Source organism: Streptopelia decaocto (genome assembly GCF_964273445.1).
Source record: "Streptopelia decaocto genome assembly, chromosome: 4".
Lineage (NCBI taxonomy): Eukaryota > Metazoa > Chordata > Aves > Columbiformes > Columbidae > Streptopelia > Streptopelia decaocto.
Genome location: NC_138658.1, coordinates 69,585,602 through 69,606,402, shown reverse-complemented (window position 1 = coordinate 69,606,402; position 20,801 = coordinate 69,585,602). Strand labels below are relative to the sequence as shown.

Below are 20,801 nucleotides of genomic sequence, written 5' to 3'. Positions count from 1 at the left end.
AAATAATTATTAAAAAGTCCATATGTGTGCATATACATGTCTCTACATAATGTAAGAAGTTTACACATCCTTATTGAGATAGGTAGTATAGGTATGCTAGCAAAAATAGTTAACCCTCCTCAAGTTACCCTATTGATGCATTTCTCATAAAAAGCTATTCTCTTGAAAACAAGAACTTTCCACGCTGAAACTATATGTGTTCTTCATTCTTTTTCTCTCAAGAATATCAATAATCAACTTAGATCATTCATCTCTCCACAAAACATTGAAATTTTCATATATTAATATCTTTATATTGCCTGAAGTGTAGACTGCTTTTTAAGTAAAAAGCATATTTAAATCTTCTTATGCTATTGTTGTCTACTGTCATGAAATGAAATATTGCCTTTTATTTGCTTTATTCTCAGACTCCTCCACATACAACCCAACTTCTTCTGTGTTTCAAGGCCACTCCAATAAACCCCCTGTACCCCCTCTAACCTTTCGTGGGGACACCCATGGACATCCATGGTTTAGCTTTTCAATGAAAAAAAGGAACCCAAAAAAACATCAACTTCTCTAATCAGATTTTTAGTGAAGGTGCTGAAAGCTGGTTACAGACTATGTACATCAATACTTACAGCACTCTCTGGTAGTGTCTGAAGTGTTGTTTTGAGCTGATCAGCTGGAGAAAGGGTATCTGGAAGGTACATGGCTCTGGATAAAATAAGCAATGAAGTAGGGATTTCCTGGTTCAGGTGCAGATCTAACCACTATAAACGCAATACATAAAACAAATCTTCAACTTTTGGATTTTTTACTGTTTTACAGGTCAAGTCAAGTATACACAAAAAAGTAAATGATTTTTTTACCACTACTTATCAGTCAATATCCTATCACAGGAACAACAGACTATAAAGCAGCTAAGAATTACATAAATCACATTGAAATATAAGAAAAAATATTTGAAGAAGTATCTCAAGAAGCATTAAATGAAAATTTGAAAAAGTGTTCTGTTTCACAAGCACTTTCCTCTAAACCAGGCAACACCAAAAGACAAAGAAGTGATCTACTTGCAGAAGAGCTCTTTACAGAGTAATACAAATAATTAATAAGACAAACCGCCAAAATTACAAACATATTTGGGATACGTTTAAGTTTAAGTACTTATTTGCATCATGAAGACATTGTGGCCCAGTCAAAAAGCAAAGCCCACTGCTACTACGCACTTACGCAGTACACATGACAAAAGCTTATTAAGGAGAAATTAGCCAAGACTTTAATGGGAACAGAAAAAAAAATGGCTTCTCAGAATCATAACAAAAATCAGCGCTAGCAATTTAAGTTCGGTCTGCATATTCAGTCTTGCAAAAACATACCTGCTTAAGCTGTTCCTTAAGACGCTCCTCTGTCACGCCAAGAGCTCTCATCCCTCGGGCACGACAAGCTGCCTGCAGTTCTTTAACAGTCAGGCTATCGACTCCTTCCTCAGCAATCAGCTGCACCAAGAGTAAAAGAAAATTTAAGATGCAACAGCTCAAAACTGAAGAACCACCAGTAATGCACACCCACAAGACTGGGGCTATTTAGCCTGGAGAAAAGAAGGCTGAGGGGAGACCTTATCGCTGTCTACAACTACCTGAAAGGAGGTTGTAGCACGGAGGAGGTTGGTCTCTTCTCCCAACCAGCAAGTGACAGGACAAGAGGAAATGTCCTCAGGTTGTACCAGGGGAGGTTCAGATTGGGTATTAGGAAAAAATTTCTCATGGAAAAGGTTGTCAGGCATTGGTACAGGGTGGCCAGGGAAGTGGTGGAGTCACCATCCCTGGAGGTGTTTAAAAGGCATTTAGGCAAGGTTCTTCGGGACATGGCTTACTGCTAGAGATAGGTTATGGTTGTGGTTGGACTCAATGATCCTGAGGGTCTCTTCCAACCAAAATGATTCTATGATTCTATTTTCACAACGGCCACTAGAGGCTGCTGTGATAACACAGAACAGCCTCCGCTTTTTGAACAGTGAACACCATACTGAAGTCTTAACAGCTCCATAACAGTAATGCCAATCTCTAAGTTAATATTTCTATCAGCTCCCTTACATATTACACTTTCATTGAAATGCCTTTCTTTGTAACATAATTACTTTCATTGCAACTAATGGTAGATTAAAAAAAGCTCAGCTTTTTCTTTACAAATAAAGACACTTCTGATTTTAAGCTCTTCAAGCCTTTTCATTCTCAGCTAAAAAATAAGACAATTAAGGCAAAAAAAAGAAGAATGTCTAGAAAGACATATATATATGTATACACACACACACTCATTACTCTTACGTGGCAATATTATGAATCAGTGTCTATTTAGAATGACTCACTTTGTCATCAGCTTTTATAGTTCTCAACCTCATAGTCAGCTGGAAGCGGAGAAAGTTATTTGTCCCAATTGACTGAAGTTCCAGTAATTTACAAAGTGCCACCAACTGAGGCCTGGTTAGGTTGTCCAAAGTCAATTCATCTTCAAACAGTTTAGAGAACCTTAAGATCTCCTCATTACTGGGTCTTTCACCAGTTTCCCTGATCTACAAGAGAAAACACACACATAAAGCTTTTCAAAGCAGATGTTATGGTTGGGCATTATTTTGTATAATAAAAAATGTTATCCTCATTTGTCAAGTACTTTGCATCAATTTTGATAATAGGAAATAGGACACAAGAAAGACCTGAAAGAAATAAAAAAAACCTTATTTACTATAACAGGAAAAAGAATTGATGGTTTTGATACGACATTGTATAATATACTTAAGATGAAACTACCAAAACCAAAAACTAGGTGCATCTGTATACTAATGAGTAGGTCTAAAAATATCCACACAAATAAGCAGTTGCTACAGAAGTCACACAGGTGAGTATTCTTTCTGCTACTATAGTTACTAAACATAAAAGCACGTTAAAAGCATCACCCTATGAAGATAAAGTGAGAAGTACGTCCAATGGCAAAAAATTTTGCAATGTTGGTGTGCTTATGAAACATGGATTTGGACACCTACTTACCTACATTCTCTCCACAACCACATTTGTTACAATACTAATTTGCTTCCAGTTCCCAGCTGTTCTGTGGCACCTCAACGCAAATGCATTTGTACTTGAAGTTATTCCTAAATATAAACCACTATTTGGGAAAGGACTCTGAATCCTTCTCGAGGGAAGGTTCTATGTAACTGTTTGTACAAATGCCAAGTTAAGCTTTTAGGTTATGTGTTGCCAAATGGCACTTCACAATACTTAAATCCAAATACTGGAAGCAGAAATAACAGTTCAAAGCAGAAAAAAAATCATTCCCTAGTCTCATCAGGTCATAGTAGAACATTATCAACTGTATAAATGTTGATTTTTCTATTTTAAGTATACCCTCAGGTGCTTATGAGTGACATTACTGAATCCAAAAACTACAGAACCTAATAATGAAATATTCCCAGTCACTTCAGTCTAAACAGTAAGTACACAGATACTCAAAAAAACACGTTTCCCAATCCCTCTACCTTTTTTAAAGCCCTGTAAAGAAAACATAAGCTAAGGGCCATCAAGTATAGCCTGAAAACCTAATACTACCTGTACAGTCAGATTTATTATGCCTACCTGTTTTACTTGCCAACTCAAATCTTTTAGTGAACAGCTACTGGGTACAGGAAAAGATAAAAATTTGGAAGACAACATGGTTTTGTGTCCATTAACCTCCAGGATACTCAAGCAGCAGAGAAACCAACTCAGAGAAAGAAAGGTCAAAGGCCTGGTCGTTCCACTTCAACAGCTCCTTCACCACAGGAGCCAAAAATGGAACTTTAAAAAACACAGAAAGTATTTTCTTCCTTGTTTAAACCTGAATTTTGGCAGAGCCAAACAGATGTCTCTTGAGAATACGAACTGAAACTTTCTAGTAACTCACTAGCTACAAAGCAAGTAAATTCTGGAATAAATAAATACAGATAAATTCTGGAATTCTGCAGCAAACATGTTAAGCCTGTAATCAATGGTTCTTGCAGCATCTAATACTTCACTGAGAAGCAGCTATAAAAGAATAGCAAAAAGGTGGGAAACATTTAAGCTGCTGTGTGTGCTCCAACATTTATTATCTGTTACAGTGAAAAGGGATCAATAAGTGTGTCTCCATGGCACAAATTAGAAATATATAGCTGTAAAAAGCACACCCACACATAAGAAATACAGGGCTTGAAACTTCTTTTTAGTCATCAGAGGAACTCGGGACTTCCTCCAGCAAACGTGGAGTGATGTGTCAGTTATTTCCACAGACGTCAACCTCCAAATGTAAATTCTCAGTAGAAGTTATTTCAGAAGAAAATGAAATGTTCCAAACACGAAGCATGGTAGCGGTATACACCCAGAGGCTGCAGCTACTAACTGCTTTAACTGTTTACAATTTTCTACAGATGAAAAAGAACAGAAACAGATGATTGTACCGAAGCTTCAAAGTACATGGACTTCACAAGCAGATACCAACTGGTAAAACTTGCCAATATTATTATCTGAGGGAACACAGGTGGCACTACCAACACGATCTCATTACCCCACCCTTTAAAACTTCATTTTCAGCACTGACAAGCAGGAAAAGCTCAAACTAGTTGACAGGACTTGTAAAGTTCAGGTCCGAAATCCCCAGGCTCACGTGCCTTTTTCTGTGCAAATACACGCCCTCCCCAAAGGAGGGGACCACACTTGTGCTTTTAACAAAGCACCTGGTGATGGTTGTTGGCTCCATCTCTTTATTCAACAGGCCCACAATTAAAAGGAATCAGAAGGGGGAGTGGACTGAGATAAATCCTACCCTGAGAAGATTTAAGAAGGTATTTTTTCATCTCTCCAGGGAACACCTTACTCTCACCTACAACCTAGTGAAATGTAACTGTCAAACCTAAAGGCCATCAATGGAGGAGGCAGGTATCTGACACTTAATCTCTGTGTCAGCAACTGCTTGTGAACAGAAAAAATTTACCAAACAAAGCACTCACATTCTAGCAAAACACCAGATTATACCACATTCTAGTCAGTATCCAAAAGGATTTCAACAATATAGTAACTGTGCACTTAAAACCTGTTTTATAAGCAGAATTAAATTTCACAAGAAAGCTATCTGATGATTACCACAGAGTAAACAAAACACCAAGCTATTTTTTGGTAGGAAGATAAAATACATTATTTAAAATTTTTACCTTTTGAAAGAACTTTGAAAAATCTTTTGTAACATTTCCTTTGGCTGCTTTATTTTTCAAGGCCATCTCCTCAATTGTGTCCTGAAGGAATTTAGCCAACTCCAGCTTTACTCTCAATTCTTTCTTCAATCTTTCCTCCTGTTAAAAAAATACTTGGTTTTAAAAATTATTTCCAGAGATACGTGCACTAAGTATCACTTTGGCCCTCAAACAAGCTATGGGGAGTACTTCTGCTGTAACACACATCACAAGAGGACATTCACTCTTACCAAAGATCCCCAAATCACACTGAAAAATAGGTGGACCAGCTCAAAGCCTCATGAAGCACGAGGTGCAACGCCAGAGTGAAGTGCAGCAGCAGTGGCCTCAGCAGCTAAAACTAACATGCACCTTCTGAATTAATAACAAATTAACTAACTTTGGTTTGGCTAATTCCCATCTCTTGTATCCAGCACAGAATCCTACGCTACACCTCATCCAAACACAGAGGAATTTTTCACAGAATTAGAAATAAATTTTTCATTAGATCCAAGTATACAAATCATGATTGATTGTATTTGTGACTGACTGGGAGCTCACTATGCATGAACTTAACATAAGTATTTTGTGCTCTGGAATTAAGAACATGTGGGGTTTTTTAGTGTGTTTTTTACAAATCTCTAAGCAATGCACAGAAAAATTAACTAAATTAAACAACATAAAGCATAAGAAGCTATTTTAAATGTTAAGTATACATTCAAAAAACCTTGCATCAAGAGTAAGGACTACAACTGTTAAAAACAAAGTCTGCTTATTTTAATACAAACTAGAAAAAAAGGTTTCCTAGTTTTCATTTCTGCTTTTTAAGTGTCATAGAAAATGGCGATGAAGATAGCAAAAAGGACAAGAGAAGCCTACAGCCTTGACAGCTAAGCATCTGCACTTATAAAAAGGTAAACCAGGATGACAGTGGTTTGTTATTACATGTTTACAGCGAGATCAACAAAACAACATAAAGAAGACAAAAGCATTCTCGTAATATTCAAGAAAAAAGTTTTCTGATTTCTTTCTTTACCAAGGAAAGCTCTATTTTTTTCAAAACATATTACTGGATTATAAATTCAGACCTGCTTACCTTTTTAGACTTTGTCTCAAATGTAGAGGGAAGCATATTGGGGAACAACTTAAGAGCTACTGGGAGCAAAAATTCCATAAATGGGACAACAAGAAAAACTAGGAAAGGGACCAAGCGGAAAAGATCGGCACATATTCGAAGAAACTAGAAGGGGAAAAAAAAAAAAAGTATTGATAAGCAGAATTTTATCTCTTTATTGCAAAAATATTTGATATGATCATCCACATCATCCCTTAAGCTCGCATATGTGTATTTGCTACAAATGAAATTTAAAGTAACACAAAAAAGAATGTGACAAAGTCAGTTTTTAGTATCTTTTTCTTCAAGTTACTACATACTACAGAGTGCCAAAGTTTCACCGGTTTTCAACACTATAGAAAGTACTTCAAAAGCCTCACTGTGTCTCAATAGGATTATTGAACAAGTATCTCATTTAAACCTCTTAAAAGCACCTGAAAACAGGAGGTGGTCATTCGTGGTCGTTAAAGCTGCTTAACTTCTTTTATTCGTCTTTACTTATGCTCCACCACTTCTTACATGCATGAGCTACTATGGACTAAGTAATCATGAATAAAATGAAAGATCCCTCCCCCTCTGCCTTATAACAATTGTAATGTACATTTAAATCCAGGATAATGAGCCCAGCTTGGTAGATTTTATGGTTTTTTTAAATGCTTTTCTAGAGAAGTAATCCTCCAAAGCAGTCCAATGCATCAGTTACCAAATCTCAAACTGCATAAAATAAATTATTGTTGTTCTGATTTCTCTACACTCAGAAATGTATTTATTAGGCTGCAGAGTCTATGATCAAATCTTTCCGTAATCCTTGGAAGCTTAATAACTTGGTTTATATTGGGGAGTGCAGATCTTGCTTCACTCTGCCTCATTTTACCAAGCAAATAACCAGTTATTGGGAATGTTAGTTCCTAAATCAAGAGACTGAAGGTCGGACCTACACTACAATACACTACTGCCACTGCACTGTCATTCAACATCATGAATTAATAAATACAGTTATGATTGACAAAAACTGTCAGCGGAAATGCTGTTACACAAGCGAACACATGGTTTCCCCTCCATCCCCTCCCCATCGCTCATTTCAGCCCGGAGGAACAGCAGCAACCACCAGTACAGACTGCACATCACAGAACGTACAGAACCAGCAAAACCCCAACCATTATTTGCTCAGCATAAAACCAGCCAAAAATCTTAAATACAGTTTGAAAATTCCACAGATTCAAAGTTCGACATTTTTTTTTTGTATATAAAAAACATCAGTTTCCCAGAAGGGATGCTTTGGTCCATTGTTTACAGGCTCAAAGATGTTTCCATTCATTCCAACAATAGAAAATAAATGACTACCAGGGAGTTCAAAAATATGTAAGAAAAACTGGAAGAAAATTTTAAAAGTCAGAAGAACAAGTATGTTTTCCCTAAAAACCTTCTCCACAGAGCACACTACAGAGTTCCTATTTCTACCTAGTATCTATTTTAAAGAGTGCATGCACCTATTTGTACGAGGCAAAAATCCATATCAATGGAAGCAGTTTTACAAATGGATTAAGCTATCCTAGTGCTAACCTGAGATAATGTCTTAAGAGCCATGAATGCACACCAGTAGTCACAATGTGAAGGTACACCACTGATCCAGCTAAAACTAACCCATTAACATATTAACACACAGACAAGTGAAAAAGGATCAGTACAAACTAAAGGAGGATGGGGAGGAGAGGCATCGGAAAACTTGATTTAAGCACCGAGCAGGACTGCCCTTTTTTGCAGCAGCACTTTCCTGGATCGGTTTACATGAATCATAAAACTGCACCCTCTGCTAACTCAAGGAAAACAACTTTGCCCAGGAACGCAATACAATGGTTCCTGATTACACACACATTACTTGGCAGCATAGCATGAAAAACTTGTGACTACTCTGTATCTGCTGCTACAGTTCATGTATTCCACCTCTCCCTCCTCTGCAGGGCTGAAGAGTGTGTAAAGTTGATATACTTGCCACAACCTCCAGAGTGTTTGCCATCTCACTTCCACAATCCGAACCATTCTGCTGGAAAAAGCAGCACTAGAGCAATTAATTTTCAAAAAAACGTGTATTTTGCACGTTTTACTTATCCCACTTTCTCTGCTTAGCAAAGCTGTGTGATCCTGTTGAATCCAAACGCCACCAGCAATCATACAAGCACAATTTTGGAACTGACTTTTGGTTTACATAAGCAATAACTCCCTTGCATTAGCCATGCTGCAATTGCTGGTTGATGTGGTTAGATTACTTCGGTATCTTTCCACTATTGCCTCCAAAGAGGAAGGAAAGGGCAGTCAGAAATAACTCATTTGTCAGTCTGCTGGAAGATAAGATTTCTCTAGGACTGTCAGTTCATGTGCACTTTAATACATTTAAACCAATATGCACTTAAAACATTTTTTTTTTTAAAGTTCAGGAGCCACATTTGCAAAGTTGTAGCAAATCTGTAGCTAATCAAAGTTTTAAGATTTCATTAAATCAGTGAGTATACTATGTACAGACACACACACATCATTAGGTAAACACTAATTTATACCTGCACAATAAATTTATATTTAATTTAAAATAAGGGAATTGATACTGAAATCACACGTCTGCACCAAAAAAAAAAAAAAAAAAAATCAGGAAGGCCAAATGCCAGACCACTACATGAATATAAAAAAGACAGTTTTACCATCACTAGATGACAAAACTAAAGGGCAATCAAATAAATAAATCCATCTATTGATGGAGCAATGCATGTGTGTCCACAGATAATGTATTACTTATACAGGTTCGTGCCTTCTAGAATACAGTTGTGATCTTTCAGTGGATATATTTCCACAATATCCATATCTTACTGTTGTTTGTGTTATTTCTCAGACATATGGCTCAGCGGACATGAAACAAGCAGGAAAACCAGTGGTTCCGATCTTGCTCTCTGGAGGATTCCTGATGCTGTTTTAAACAATGAATTAATTCGTCTCACTTGGTTTTCCAGGTTTCCCAAAGCTCTCAACAAGCCAGCAGAAGCCAGAACTGCTACTTCCCTCCTCTCCTCAGTTACTCTTTCTTGGCACTACATAATCCCCCTCTCTTAGGTCAGCACAGACTGTTATATTTATTGCTGAGCAATGTTTCAGCTGGATCAGCTGCCAAACATTTTTCCACCAGCGTAAGGAACAAGGCAAAAATAAGTAGCATGAAGATGCTGAGACCCAATATCATCAACCAGTGCTGCTGCAGAAAGACACCAAACTTAATCACAGCTGAAAACTGCTACATGCGCATTTAACATTTTTTGTTATTTGTCCAACCTTGCGAATATAGGAAAAACACTTTTGCATAATGCATTAAGTTGTGTTTTTTTAATTACACACTAAAATATTCAACTATATACCTAATTTTATCAGGAAATTATTAAAACAATGAGCAAATATTCACATTTTTTATCATCTAGCAAAATTTTTGAAGGCAGAGATGTGAACCTAACTCATTGAATGCACAATGTGCAAACTGCAGAGAACCGGACCATGGCCGCAAGCAGCACTATTCACTCCTGCTGCCAGAGTACATACACTTTTCACTCTCCAACATTTCTGCTAGCACATCTTTTCTTCAGCAACAGTTGAAATGCTTTCAAAAAAAAAAAAAAAAAAGGCAAGGAGATAGAAGGCAAGAAGACTTGCATATCTTATCTGTATAAACTGCTTAAACATCTTGTCATTAAAAACAGTAATATGAGAACTATTCAATCAGCATGTTTTATATATTGCTAATGAACTGGCGAAGCTGAATACCAAAACATTCTTTCAAAAAAAAAAAAAAAAAGTTTAAAATTATACCAGTTTTAAAACAGCTTATTATTTTGCAGTCTTTCCATATATAAGAGCTCACATCAAATGTTTTTAAAAATCCATATATCTTTAAATTCTAGTTGAATAAGCATATTTATTTCATCCACAAACTGAAATTACTACTGAAATGCATGTATCTTATCCTAATGTAAAGCACTCTCATTTTGCACTCCAGATTTGATCTCCATCCTCACTTCCCTTTTCTTTAAAATTACCAGTTGCATTTTCACAGTTTCTTTACATGCCGTAAAGAAAAAAATATAAAACACAAACTTTTCTCAAATTATGTTCTTTGGACTGAAATTATCTTGCAAATACATTTATAGCTGAGACAGTGCTAACATCTCATTATCAATCATCCATTTCAGCCTGCAGCTTTTTTTCTGTTAACAAAAAAAGACCCAACAAACAAAACACCAAGCTACAGAACAGAATTGGCACAAATCCAACCTTTACTAGAAGTGCTTTCCCTCTATTTTTCCAGCTGGAGTGAAAAAGCAGATAAAGTGACCATGTACACACATGTAGCACATGGACACGAACTTGGGAACAAACCACACCTGCTGTCCACAGGACAAAACAGAAGAATCCTCTTCTGTTCCAGCTAGAAAATACCAAGTTTACCTGCAATAATGGTAAACAATACTAAAATGTTTTGGAGTCAAATCCAAACTTTTCAGCATCCACATAGGGAGGAGGAGGGAAATACACCTAGCATAATTAATTCTAGGAACAGAAGACAACAGGAAGAACCAACTCAGTTCAAATAAAATAGAGCAATCACTAAGGATACTCAAACCAAATTGGTATTTACTCAGTACCTGTCTCCGTTCTCGACGAGACAAAGTGGTTCCATTAAGTATTCGCCAGAGCATCCTTGCAGCTATTTTCGTGTCAATCCACAGTAAACGAAAACCATGGTAATAGTGCTTCAGTTCGTCCACAATCCTCTGCCCAAGAGATTTTTTCACAACTTCCACTTCTGTTGGACTATATACAGGACCTCCTTCTTCCAACTTCTTGGTTTTGTCCTTTAAGGACTTCAGTGACTTTTCAACTATAGAGTCATCTTGAAGGGGATGTGAAGAATGCCACCATCGAACTGGAAGATACTGGGGACCTAAAACACCCATGGTTGCTAGTGGCGTCCATGAGCCAGAAGAACTCGTAAGAGTAAAGTATATTTGTTCAGATCCTTTAGTCCAACAACAGTAGCGATCTTTTTTGGAGTATGCGTAAACTGGAGGGACACTAGTGCAATATTTAAAGTGTACAGTCCTTCAGAAGAAAAAAGCATTCAAGAGTTAGCAATGGATCATAACCTAGTTATATATTTACATGTCATATAATCATATAGTTATATAAATTTCTGTCATTTATAAAACGCATAATTTGAGAAATATATACTGCATATTTAAGAAAAAAAACCCCACACCTGTGACTCTCAAGATCAGGATGTCTATACCTGAAAAGAATGACATTTCTATTACTTCTGTTTAAACAAAACACTCAAGAGAAAAAAATGCAAGTTCTAGACTTGGAATAGGTGCTAAGTTAGAGAATATCAGAGAAATCTCATTTCATTAGAGTTCCTCTTTTACTATATCCATGACATACCAAAACCAAAACCTGAATGTGTATTTGCCTTCAGGCAATGGCAAAAAAGTGGTTCTATAACTCAGAGTAACACTGTATAAGTATTGCAGGCAAGAGTACTTTAGAAACTTAATTAATCACAAGCATCCAATGAATTTTAAATTATTTGAATGGTTTTATCCATTTAAAGTTATTCAAATAGAGCTTTGTAGGAAAAAAAATGACTAAATGATTACTTTTTAAAGACACATGGTTATTTTCTAGCTTAAACTAAAATTTTAAGCATCTGACCATTCACTGTTCAGATGACTGCTGAAAAACACACAGCTACACAAAACATCTTCTTGATTAGCCAGAAAATTGCACACTTGCACAGGTATTAACTAATGAGAATTACAGTTCCTTTAAGAATATAAAGTATGTATTCAAAACCAAACTAAATCACTTGCATCCTGACTCCAACACATTTCCCAAAAGCTGAGATCCAGGCCTACAGATCAAGTTCCACCTACAGACATCTACATTCTTCCACATGCAGAGGAGAAGGGAGCTCTGCCAGCAGAACTGGTTCTGAGTCTGCAGGGAAAAACATTCCCACAAGAAATGTGTCTCTCTCAACACACATTCACTAGCAGGATGCCAGACATAGAACTTCTGTTCCAAACTGTTCTCAGTACTTGTATCGCTGGAGAAAGGAAGTATAACGATACTTTTGGCTCTGGGTCATGTCAGATACAGGCACTAGTTTGTTTTATTTTATGCAGCAACATTACATGAACAGCAGCCTTTGGCAAAAAAAAAAAAAAAAACCAACAACAACAAGAATTTCTGTCCCAATATTCTGCTGCTCATATAATAGACTTAAATCTATAAGTTTCCATTTTTCCAAGAGAGGGGCCCCATACAATAATCTACTAAAAAGCAAACAGAATTGAAAAAAAACCCTCTCTCAACTACACAGTAAGTGATATAGAACTAACATGACTGAAAAATAAAGGAATTACTTTATGTTTCATAACAGAGGGTTATGTCCAGAAACACATCCTTATGTTAAAATGGAAACTCAGGAAACTGAAGAATAGCCCGTCTCCTGAGCAGTTAGACTGTAAACAAACTAGAGAATACATATTTTAAGATTCCAAGGAAAGGTGTTTGGAAGTTCACATCCACAAGTACGCCTTGTGAGCCACATCAGGAACACAGAATGGATTCTGCCAACATCCAACTCCTTAAGTTCCATAAGGGTACACAGTAGTTGGATTTGTTTTCAGAAGAGGACACCATCTCCAAGAAGAGCCTCACCCAAGGCTGTACAATTGAGCAAACTACTTCACTTTAATAGAGATACAACTCAAATTATCTACATTCCTAACTGTCAACTGTGTTTTTCAAACTAGATTTGACCACACTTCCTCTATAGAACTCCACAGCAAAAGTATGCAAGAAGCACATGATATCCTGTGACATCACCTGGGATCACTCAAGAACAAGATCAATAGTCGCTTGCTTTTACATCGTAAGTGAAACAAAAAGGGAGGAACTGAGTGGAAAAAGAAAGATCTCACTTTCCTTCTCCCACACACAACCAAGAAGGTGAAGAGAATAATACTCAGACTTCATCTAATCTGTCAATAACACAAACTGAGGCTAATATTTTCACACTTTGTCTAGAAGACTTAAACCTACATTCGTGATAGTATACAAACTACTGGATTTGTACAGTTTTGAGTTTAGAAAAAAGGTTCATATTTACTCACATTTTGTTTGCCAGCCTCAGGGATGTACAGCTAAGACATGCCCGATCTCCCAAGTTACCTAGAAAAATACCAATAATTAGCATTAGTTCTGAAATTCAAGACATTTATCTATAGGGTTAATTGTACACAAACATGACACGACTGGCCCAATTCTGAGCCCTAATGCCTCTACCCTTTTTGGACAATCTTTTCCAAATTCACTGTAACCCAAACAAAAATGATAGGCTGGAGTAGGTGTGCTGTTGTCTGTTCTATCGATTTAGGACCTACTCCTTCTGTTCAACCCTAAGAGACAGCAGGGTATAAAGGTCATTTTAATGGTTAGTGGTTAACTTTTTCATCATCAAAGCTAAAATACAGCCTATGACAGAACATGAAGCAGACAGTTGCATCTGAGAAAATGCAGCACCCAAAGCTGATCACCAAAAGCTTTCCCCCACAAAATACCCTAATTATTAGAGGAAAAGAGATATCTGCAAAATCAGGTAGGGCAATCAGAAGGTATGGAAAGGGGGAGGAAGGGAAACAAAAAGTCCACTTATCAAAGTAAAAAAATCTCAATAATCAAGGGATGTCTCACACTAAGTAAGGTATGATGTCATTACAGCAAAAGCTATGACATTATGAAGTCAAAGGAAAAGGACTTACATATCTCAAGTTATATCAAACTCTTAACAGGTACTCACTGCCACTGCAAGTAGAGCCACAGGAAGAACAGGCTCAGGCTCAAAATTCAAGCCCTGAGAATCTGTGAAGGCATTTTGATAGTCTCCAATATTTACAGAAAGATCAGTAGCTGAATTTCTTGACCCAAGAGTTCAGTTATCTCAGAAAGATGTCCCTGGCTTTACAGAACAGCTGAGCAAAGCATAGAAGTACGCAGAATCTTAAAGGGTAAGTTGTAGCACGGAAATCTGTTTCTCTCACCTGAGTGCCAGAAAGCACATAAAGCCTATGGGCCAAAAATGAGAGTCCTACTAGTAAAGGACATAACCTGCTCTGGACAGGTGTCCCTAAGGCAAAGAGAGATGATCTGGAGATCAGAACTAGCTTGGAGTTTCTTAGATAAAACTTCATAACAGCAAGACACTTATGACACTTTCACTTTGTTTATCTCTATTTTTTTCCCAACCAGACTCATAAATGCTAAGGAAGGGGCCAAAGAACAAAATTCCAAGATTACTGTAAGAAAACATGGTGCCTCAAACACCTCTTGTCATACAGCGATTCAGAGCATGAATGAGCACACAGAAACATCATTTTACCAAAGGATTCTGCAAATAACTGTTAATTTCAGCTCTGTCAGTTCTGACAAGAGCTCTTTCATGCTTTGCAGTGTCTGTTCTAACTATGTACCTAAGAGCCCTGAAATAAAATATATTATTTCTTCAGAAACAAGCAAAGTCCATACTCTATACTTCTAGGATAATACAGACATCCAGAAGCATCTGAACAAGGTAAATGTAGCTCACCATACCCAACAATGTTCATTTAGGAATGAACACTGGTTTGGAATGAACAATGGTTTGGAAGTATGAAAAGCAGGAGCGTCAAATAAACCATATGTTAGCATATTCCTCATGGGAATCATGAGAAACTTTCTTTTAAAATTTAGTGAGATTCCAGAAACGAAGTTTTAAATGTGGAATACACGTGTACTATGTTTGGAGTTTTTAAAAAGACAGAGTTAACATCAAGTAAGTCCCTACAGAAGTAAAAGCTTGCAGTACTTAACAGCTTGATCTTTACGGGAAGAACATTCAGGATTCTTAGAAGCACTTAGCTTTAACTTAATCTAGACTACTTACACGTAAAGCAAAGAAGATGAGCTAAGTAAAGCAAAACACTATACAAAAATATGACACCATAGACTAAGGTATTTATAATAGATTAACACTCCAATTAAAAGCATTCATTATATTATAAGCATAATGCGAATGATTTTAATCTATCGCAGTATTTCAGTAAATGAGAATTTTTCATGTGAGGTGAGATTTATAACAGGCAAAAATGTAGCAATCATTGGCATTTCTTATGCTATGCCAATAGAATCAAAGCTCCTGTCTAATTTGAAGGTACATGGGATTTGTTTCTTCCTTGTTTTAAACAAATTGGATGGCTAAGATACCCCAACCTCTTGGTCAGGTCACTGTGTAACCTTGACCTAAATAAGTGTCTTTACAACAGTAGCTAAAAACCCATCAACTAGAAGAAGCTAAAACACTTGAGTGATTACTGGTAACCAACAAGACAGCTTGTTTATCAAAATGAACAAGAATCCATATGGTTGATCAGGTTTGCCAGACTCTGAGCATGGCAGAGACCCTGTTCTCAGTGACAAGTCAGGGCTCAATGACAGAGACAAACTGCTGCCTGTTAAGCTTTCACTCATTCCTCGTTAAACCCCTGCCATCCCAACTCGTGGACAGAAAAAGCAACCACAAGCCTCACATGCGTCACAAGTTATCAGCTGTTTCATGTCATTAAATTCCACCGCTCAAAGATATTTAAACTGCCAAATTATCTTGATTATTAATGGAAACAGCGTCATGCACTGCATTTCCTTTTTATTTTCCTAAGCTTTCAAAGCCACTTGGAAAAAGGTAAATTCACGTTTCCTTCTTAAGAAAATAACCTCATGTACTTTCTTAAAGGGTATTGAAAAACGTGTAACTAGTGACAACAGAACGTTACAGCCCAGCTGTACTGAGAACAAGGCGGGCAGGACTGAAACATAGTAACACGCTCCTGCACTTTAATAAAAAACACCGGGTTTTCCTTCCTCAGCCAGCTGGCATTTAAGAGATGCATTTGTCAAAGCATCCCCTCAGACCGCCCTGGCAGGGAAGCAACGGCGAAGGGACGGCCAGGGCCCGGCGGAGAGGCCAAGGAGCGGCGGGAGGCGGCCGAGGGTGGCCGGGAAGAAGCCCCGAGCCCGGCCCCGGAGGACGGGCCGGCGAGGACTCAGCCAGGGCCCCGCTGCGGCCCTTCCCTCCCGCAACGACCTCTCCGCCCACACCGGGAGCCCCCAGACGTCGTCGTCGTCGCCGCCTCCGCCCGCCCTCCCTTCCCCCTCCCCCGCAGGCCTTCGGCGCCGCCGGCAGCACAGGCCTCGCGGGCCGGGCGGGCAGCGCGGCCTCACCGCACCCCAGGGCCGGGCCAGGCCGGGCCGGACCGCGGGGCAGCTGCGTTTCCCTCCCCGCCGCCGGAGCCGCTTGGCGGCCCGCGGGGAGCCTCACCCAGGCGGGGCTGGCGGCGCAGCGCTCGGGGCAGGCGGCAGGCCCGCCGGCCGCAGGTCTGTAGCAGCATGGACGCCATCTTGGCGCTGGCGCGCGGCTGGGCGGCGGGCTAGCGGCGGGCGCGCGGCCTGCTCATGTCCCGCCGCCCGCGCCCCGCGCTGCGCTCCCCACACGCCCAGCAGCGCCGAGCCGCGACCGCCGGCCGCGTTTGCATAGCACCGCCCTCCCGCGGAGCGGGGCACGCCGGGAAGTGTAGTCCTGGGGGCGCACGGTAAGCCGCCTGCGGGCGCGGGGCGCGCAGCATGCCGGGATTTGTAGTCCGGGGGGGAGGGGGGGGGCGCGGCGTGACGTTACCGGGGAGTCCAGACGGGGGAGTCGGGGCAGCGTGGCGCGGTGCATGCTGGGAGATGTAGTCCTCCCCTCAGGAGCGCGGACCGCGTTGAGCGTTTGTCATCTCCGGCAGCCGGTGGAGGGGAGTAGAGGGTGGGTGACCTGCGGGAGGCTGTGCGGGGCTTGTTTAGCCGAGGGGACCGTGGAAACGGCCGTGCTCTGAGGGGAAGGTCAGGCAGGCAGGCCGTGCTCTGAGGGGAAGGCGCTGCTTCTTCACGGACCGTCCTCAGCCGTGTGGCCAACGAGCACGTAACCACAGCCCTAAGCACACCAGACCGTGTGTGCAATCATGCTCCTTCACATTTGGGGCTAAAATCTGGTGTTTACACTAGTGTTAATTAATTACTGGTTACCAGCAGTTGTTTCACTACATGCATGTGCATTCCTTGTGCATCTTGGGACGTGACAGAAAAAAAAAGAAATTACCTGTCTTGTGTAGCAGAGATATTTTTGATATAAAATACTACATAAATTAGTCAATCAACAGATGTGCTGCACTAGTGCTGGTTAATAGTTTGGCTACAGGTAGCGTGTTATTCTTCAAATATCAGGATACTCCTGACCAGCGTTCGGACCTTTTATCAAATATTTCAGTACTCTGTTCATACAGTATTGAATAGTAGCATTAATTTTGCTGAGTTTTTAATGGTATAGACAGATGCAGGGAATAACCAGCATCAAACTGAAGAAGTTATAGTTTAATCTGAGAATGGTGACATTTTAAAACCTGTGTATGTGAGGTTTGGGTGTTAATGCCTTCCTTATTGTGGAAAACGAGGGAAAAACTGCTGAACTGTTTCTCTACAAGATGGCTGACAGCCTGTCAACAAGATGGCTGCCTCAAGGACAGGGCTCAAAAGTGACAAAGATACTCTGCTTTCAGACCTCCTGTGTTTCACGGGTTATTTGCGATGCCAGGGATTTGTTCACCTGTACACCTACCTAAGCCCTAAAGAAAACAGATGCTATTTAACTTTATATATAAAGGGCAGCAGAAGCTTCAGGTTAGACCCAAAATAGGACTGAAATGGCATCTCATAGCAGGAAAAAGCAAATGTGGCTGCAGTTATCTTTTCATGCTTGAGACTTGGCAAATACGGGAGTTTAATTAGTAATATTTGAAAGATCGTTTATGTATGCAAAGAAAATCCCAGGGTTTCTCCTAAGCATGAAAAAAATTTGGATTTCTACTCTCTGTATTTTTAATTCAAAGAATATGTGAAGATAGAATATTCAATTGACCCAATCTTAAAAAAGAAAATCAAGACACCCTTTTCTTACATCTTTTGACTGTGTTGGCTACAGAAACACTAGTGGTGTTTAAATTTAGCGACTATTAAAAAATTAATAGGTATTATTATTTATGTATTTATTATTAGAGCTACTTTTAAAGTGTTAGGCTCCCAAATGTTCTGCAAGATTTCTAGGCAGCTGTGTCTCTTTATGAGTATTTAAATATGTAGTACATTTAAATGGTTAGAATTGTTTAAAATGTGCAACTTAACAATAGTGCTTTATGTTAATATGGCAATCATAAAAAAAAATAAAAACAAACAACAACAAAACGTCTTCCCAATCTACACATTTCTCTCACTAGACTGGGTTTGTAACCTTCTTGTTATTCTTTTTTCTTTCTGCTTGGCTGATAACAAAACCAAATGAAATGAGGCAACTAATGGCAGTTCCTCTAACAAAGCTGCTTAATTACGTAGAAACATTATATGAAGCCTATACAAGAAGAATAATATGCTCTCAAGTCATTAAACTATTGACGAGAGGTTTCAGGCAGCAAACAGATGATTACAGAGGTCTCGATACGTTTATGCAGACAAGTAACCAGACTTTCAATAGTTTCATTAAATTCATTAGTATTCAGGGTGGCAGACAATGTACACGCATGAGCCTTTTCAGAGCTGAATCCGTTATGTGTTTGTATGGTCTTTTGTTCCAGATTTGTTTATACCTGGAAGTTACATGGTTTTTTCTACTAATATACTAAAAGGAACGATAATGCACTCTGCGAAAATTTCCTAAATGGATACAGTTTCGAAACACTAATTGATTTTATGCGTTTACCAAGCATTGTGAAATAACACTTAAGAAAAAATGAAGTATTAACAATTTTCAAGTACAGATTGCTCCCGGATAAAGAGGCCTTGCGACTGTAGGTGGTACATCGGCCTTCCACACAGGTCAAGTTTTTGCTTTTAAAAAAAGCATCTTTAAGTCCTTTCAGACCAACAGTCTACAGGTTCACAAGGAAAACACTCATCCCCAGAGTAAACTCAACACACGTCCTTACTTGGGGTTTATATTTTAAACCTCAAGCTGCTACAGCCATTTTAGACAGATTCCTAAAGCAACCATGTTGTTTGGAAACGTTGTCAGCCATCTTGTTGAAAATCCTGTGTTTCTAGCAGGAACAGGGTGGGAGACGAAAAGGAAGAAATGCAAACCCTTCTTTCTAGACAGATTTAAGAAGGAGCTGAGAATGATTAAAATAAACGTAATATTTAAACAAAATCAGGATCATTATTTAGTATGAAACATAATTTTTTTTCCCCTGAATGTTAAATAGAAGCAAAAGCAAGGTAAGACTTGTATAAACAGTTATGAAACAAACTCCAAATAACAGGAAATTGTGATGTCTGTTATAGTCTGTGGGAATATCAAAACATGTATTTTCCTGATATTTGAGCACAGCCTGATGATATGAAAAAAAAAAATAATGTTTTACTTGTCTAAAAGAGGTATGTGCATAAGACCTATAAAAGCACAGGATATGCCGATGTCTGTGCATTACTTGCATAGACAGGAAAAAGGAGCAGAGGAACTGATTATTCTCATCGAGGAACTTTAGAAATCTGCCTAGAAATCGAAGCGCAAATGTCAGTATGAATAGGGAGCAAACCTGTGAGGTAACTGGCTATACGTGCAGTATTCTCTTTCAGAAAATCTCTACCACCACAGATTTCATATAATAAATAGTTATATGAAATTCTCATCTGTTCTTGTCCCTTATTCCTTTCCTCTTCACTGTCTAATGAGCCCTGGTGGGTGGTAGGCAGATATATATATAGGGAGCAGGATTCCTCTGTGGCCTGCCAAAAATACCTGTGCAGCTGGAGGCGACACCACGGTTGTCACCCCTTCCCCTGAGGACATGTCCCAAAAAGCCCTTCCTAGATCCTGTTGTTTTTTTGGAGGATGGATAACAGGAGCCCCACTCCCGGCTTCAGACCTGTGGCTTGTGAAAGTGGCCGTGTGCCAATTGTTACCCTGTGGCTTGTGAAAGTGGCCGTGTGACAATTCCAAATGGGTGACGCTCCTGCCAGAGCCATGGCGTTAGTACACAGGCATGGCCTCCGTTCCTCCAGACGCACAGATGACAATCCAAAGTGGCAGCACAGGCAGAAAGGGGCTGGGGAGGTAAAATTTGGTGGGTGGGGGGGATGGAGGCGAGATGCGAGATGCGAGATGCTCTGGGCTATAAGCAGGAGGAGGTGGGAGCATAATTGTTTGATGAGGCTGGTTTGCCGTTTCTCTGCTGCAGCATCACCTCTGTGTACATGGTGTGACTCTATAAGCTACGTAGTGGTACAGATCCACGTACAGTATTTAAAAGTAGGATTATG

At 39.3% G+C, this 20,801-nt stretch overlaps 2 protein-coding genes across 5 annotated transcripts in view; one reads left to right on the top strand and one right to left on the bottom strand.

Annotated features, from left to right (window-relative positions):
- LETM1 (leucine zipper and EF-hand containing transmembrane protein 1) overlaps positions 1–16,997 on the bottom strand; it is a 29,027-nt gene extending 12,030 nt beyond the window's left edge. The window contains exons 1-8 of one of the 4 annotated variants that reach the window (XM_082050237.1): positions 16,777–16,997; positions 13,538–13,595; positions 11,006–11,462; positions 6,312–6,455; positions 5,198–5,335; positions 2,348–2,551; positions 1,359–1,478; positions 621–752 (exon numbers count right to left, since the gene is read on the bottom strand). In XM_082050237.1, coding sequence (XP_081906363.1) covers positions 621–752; positions 1,359–1,478; positions 2,348–2,551; positions 5,198–5,335; positions 6,312–6,455; positions 11,006–11,462; positions 13,538–13,595; positions 16,777–16,855 — 1,332 coding nt within the window. In that variant the 5' untranslated portion in view covers positions 16,856–16,997. The remainder of the gene's footprint in view (positions 1–620; positions 753–1,358; positions 1,479–2,347; positions 2,552–5,197; positions 5,336–6,311; positions 6,456–11,005; positions 11,463–13,537; positions 13,596–16,776) is intronic. The other 3 variants (XM_082050236.1, XM_082050238.1, XM_082050239.1) reach the window with 3 other exon arrangements.
- The window catches only part of NSD2 (nuclear receptor binding SET domain protein 2), a 101,106-nt gene continuing 97,217 nt past the window's right edge, over positions 16,913–20,801 (top strand). Inside the window, exon 1 of the mRNA XM_082050233.1 lies at positions 16,913–17,047. The gene's annotated coding sequence lies outside the window, so the exon portion shown is untranslated. The remainder of the gene's footprint in view (positions 17,048–20,801) is intronic.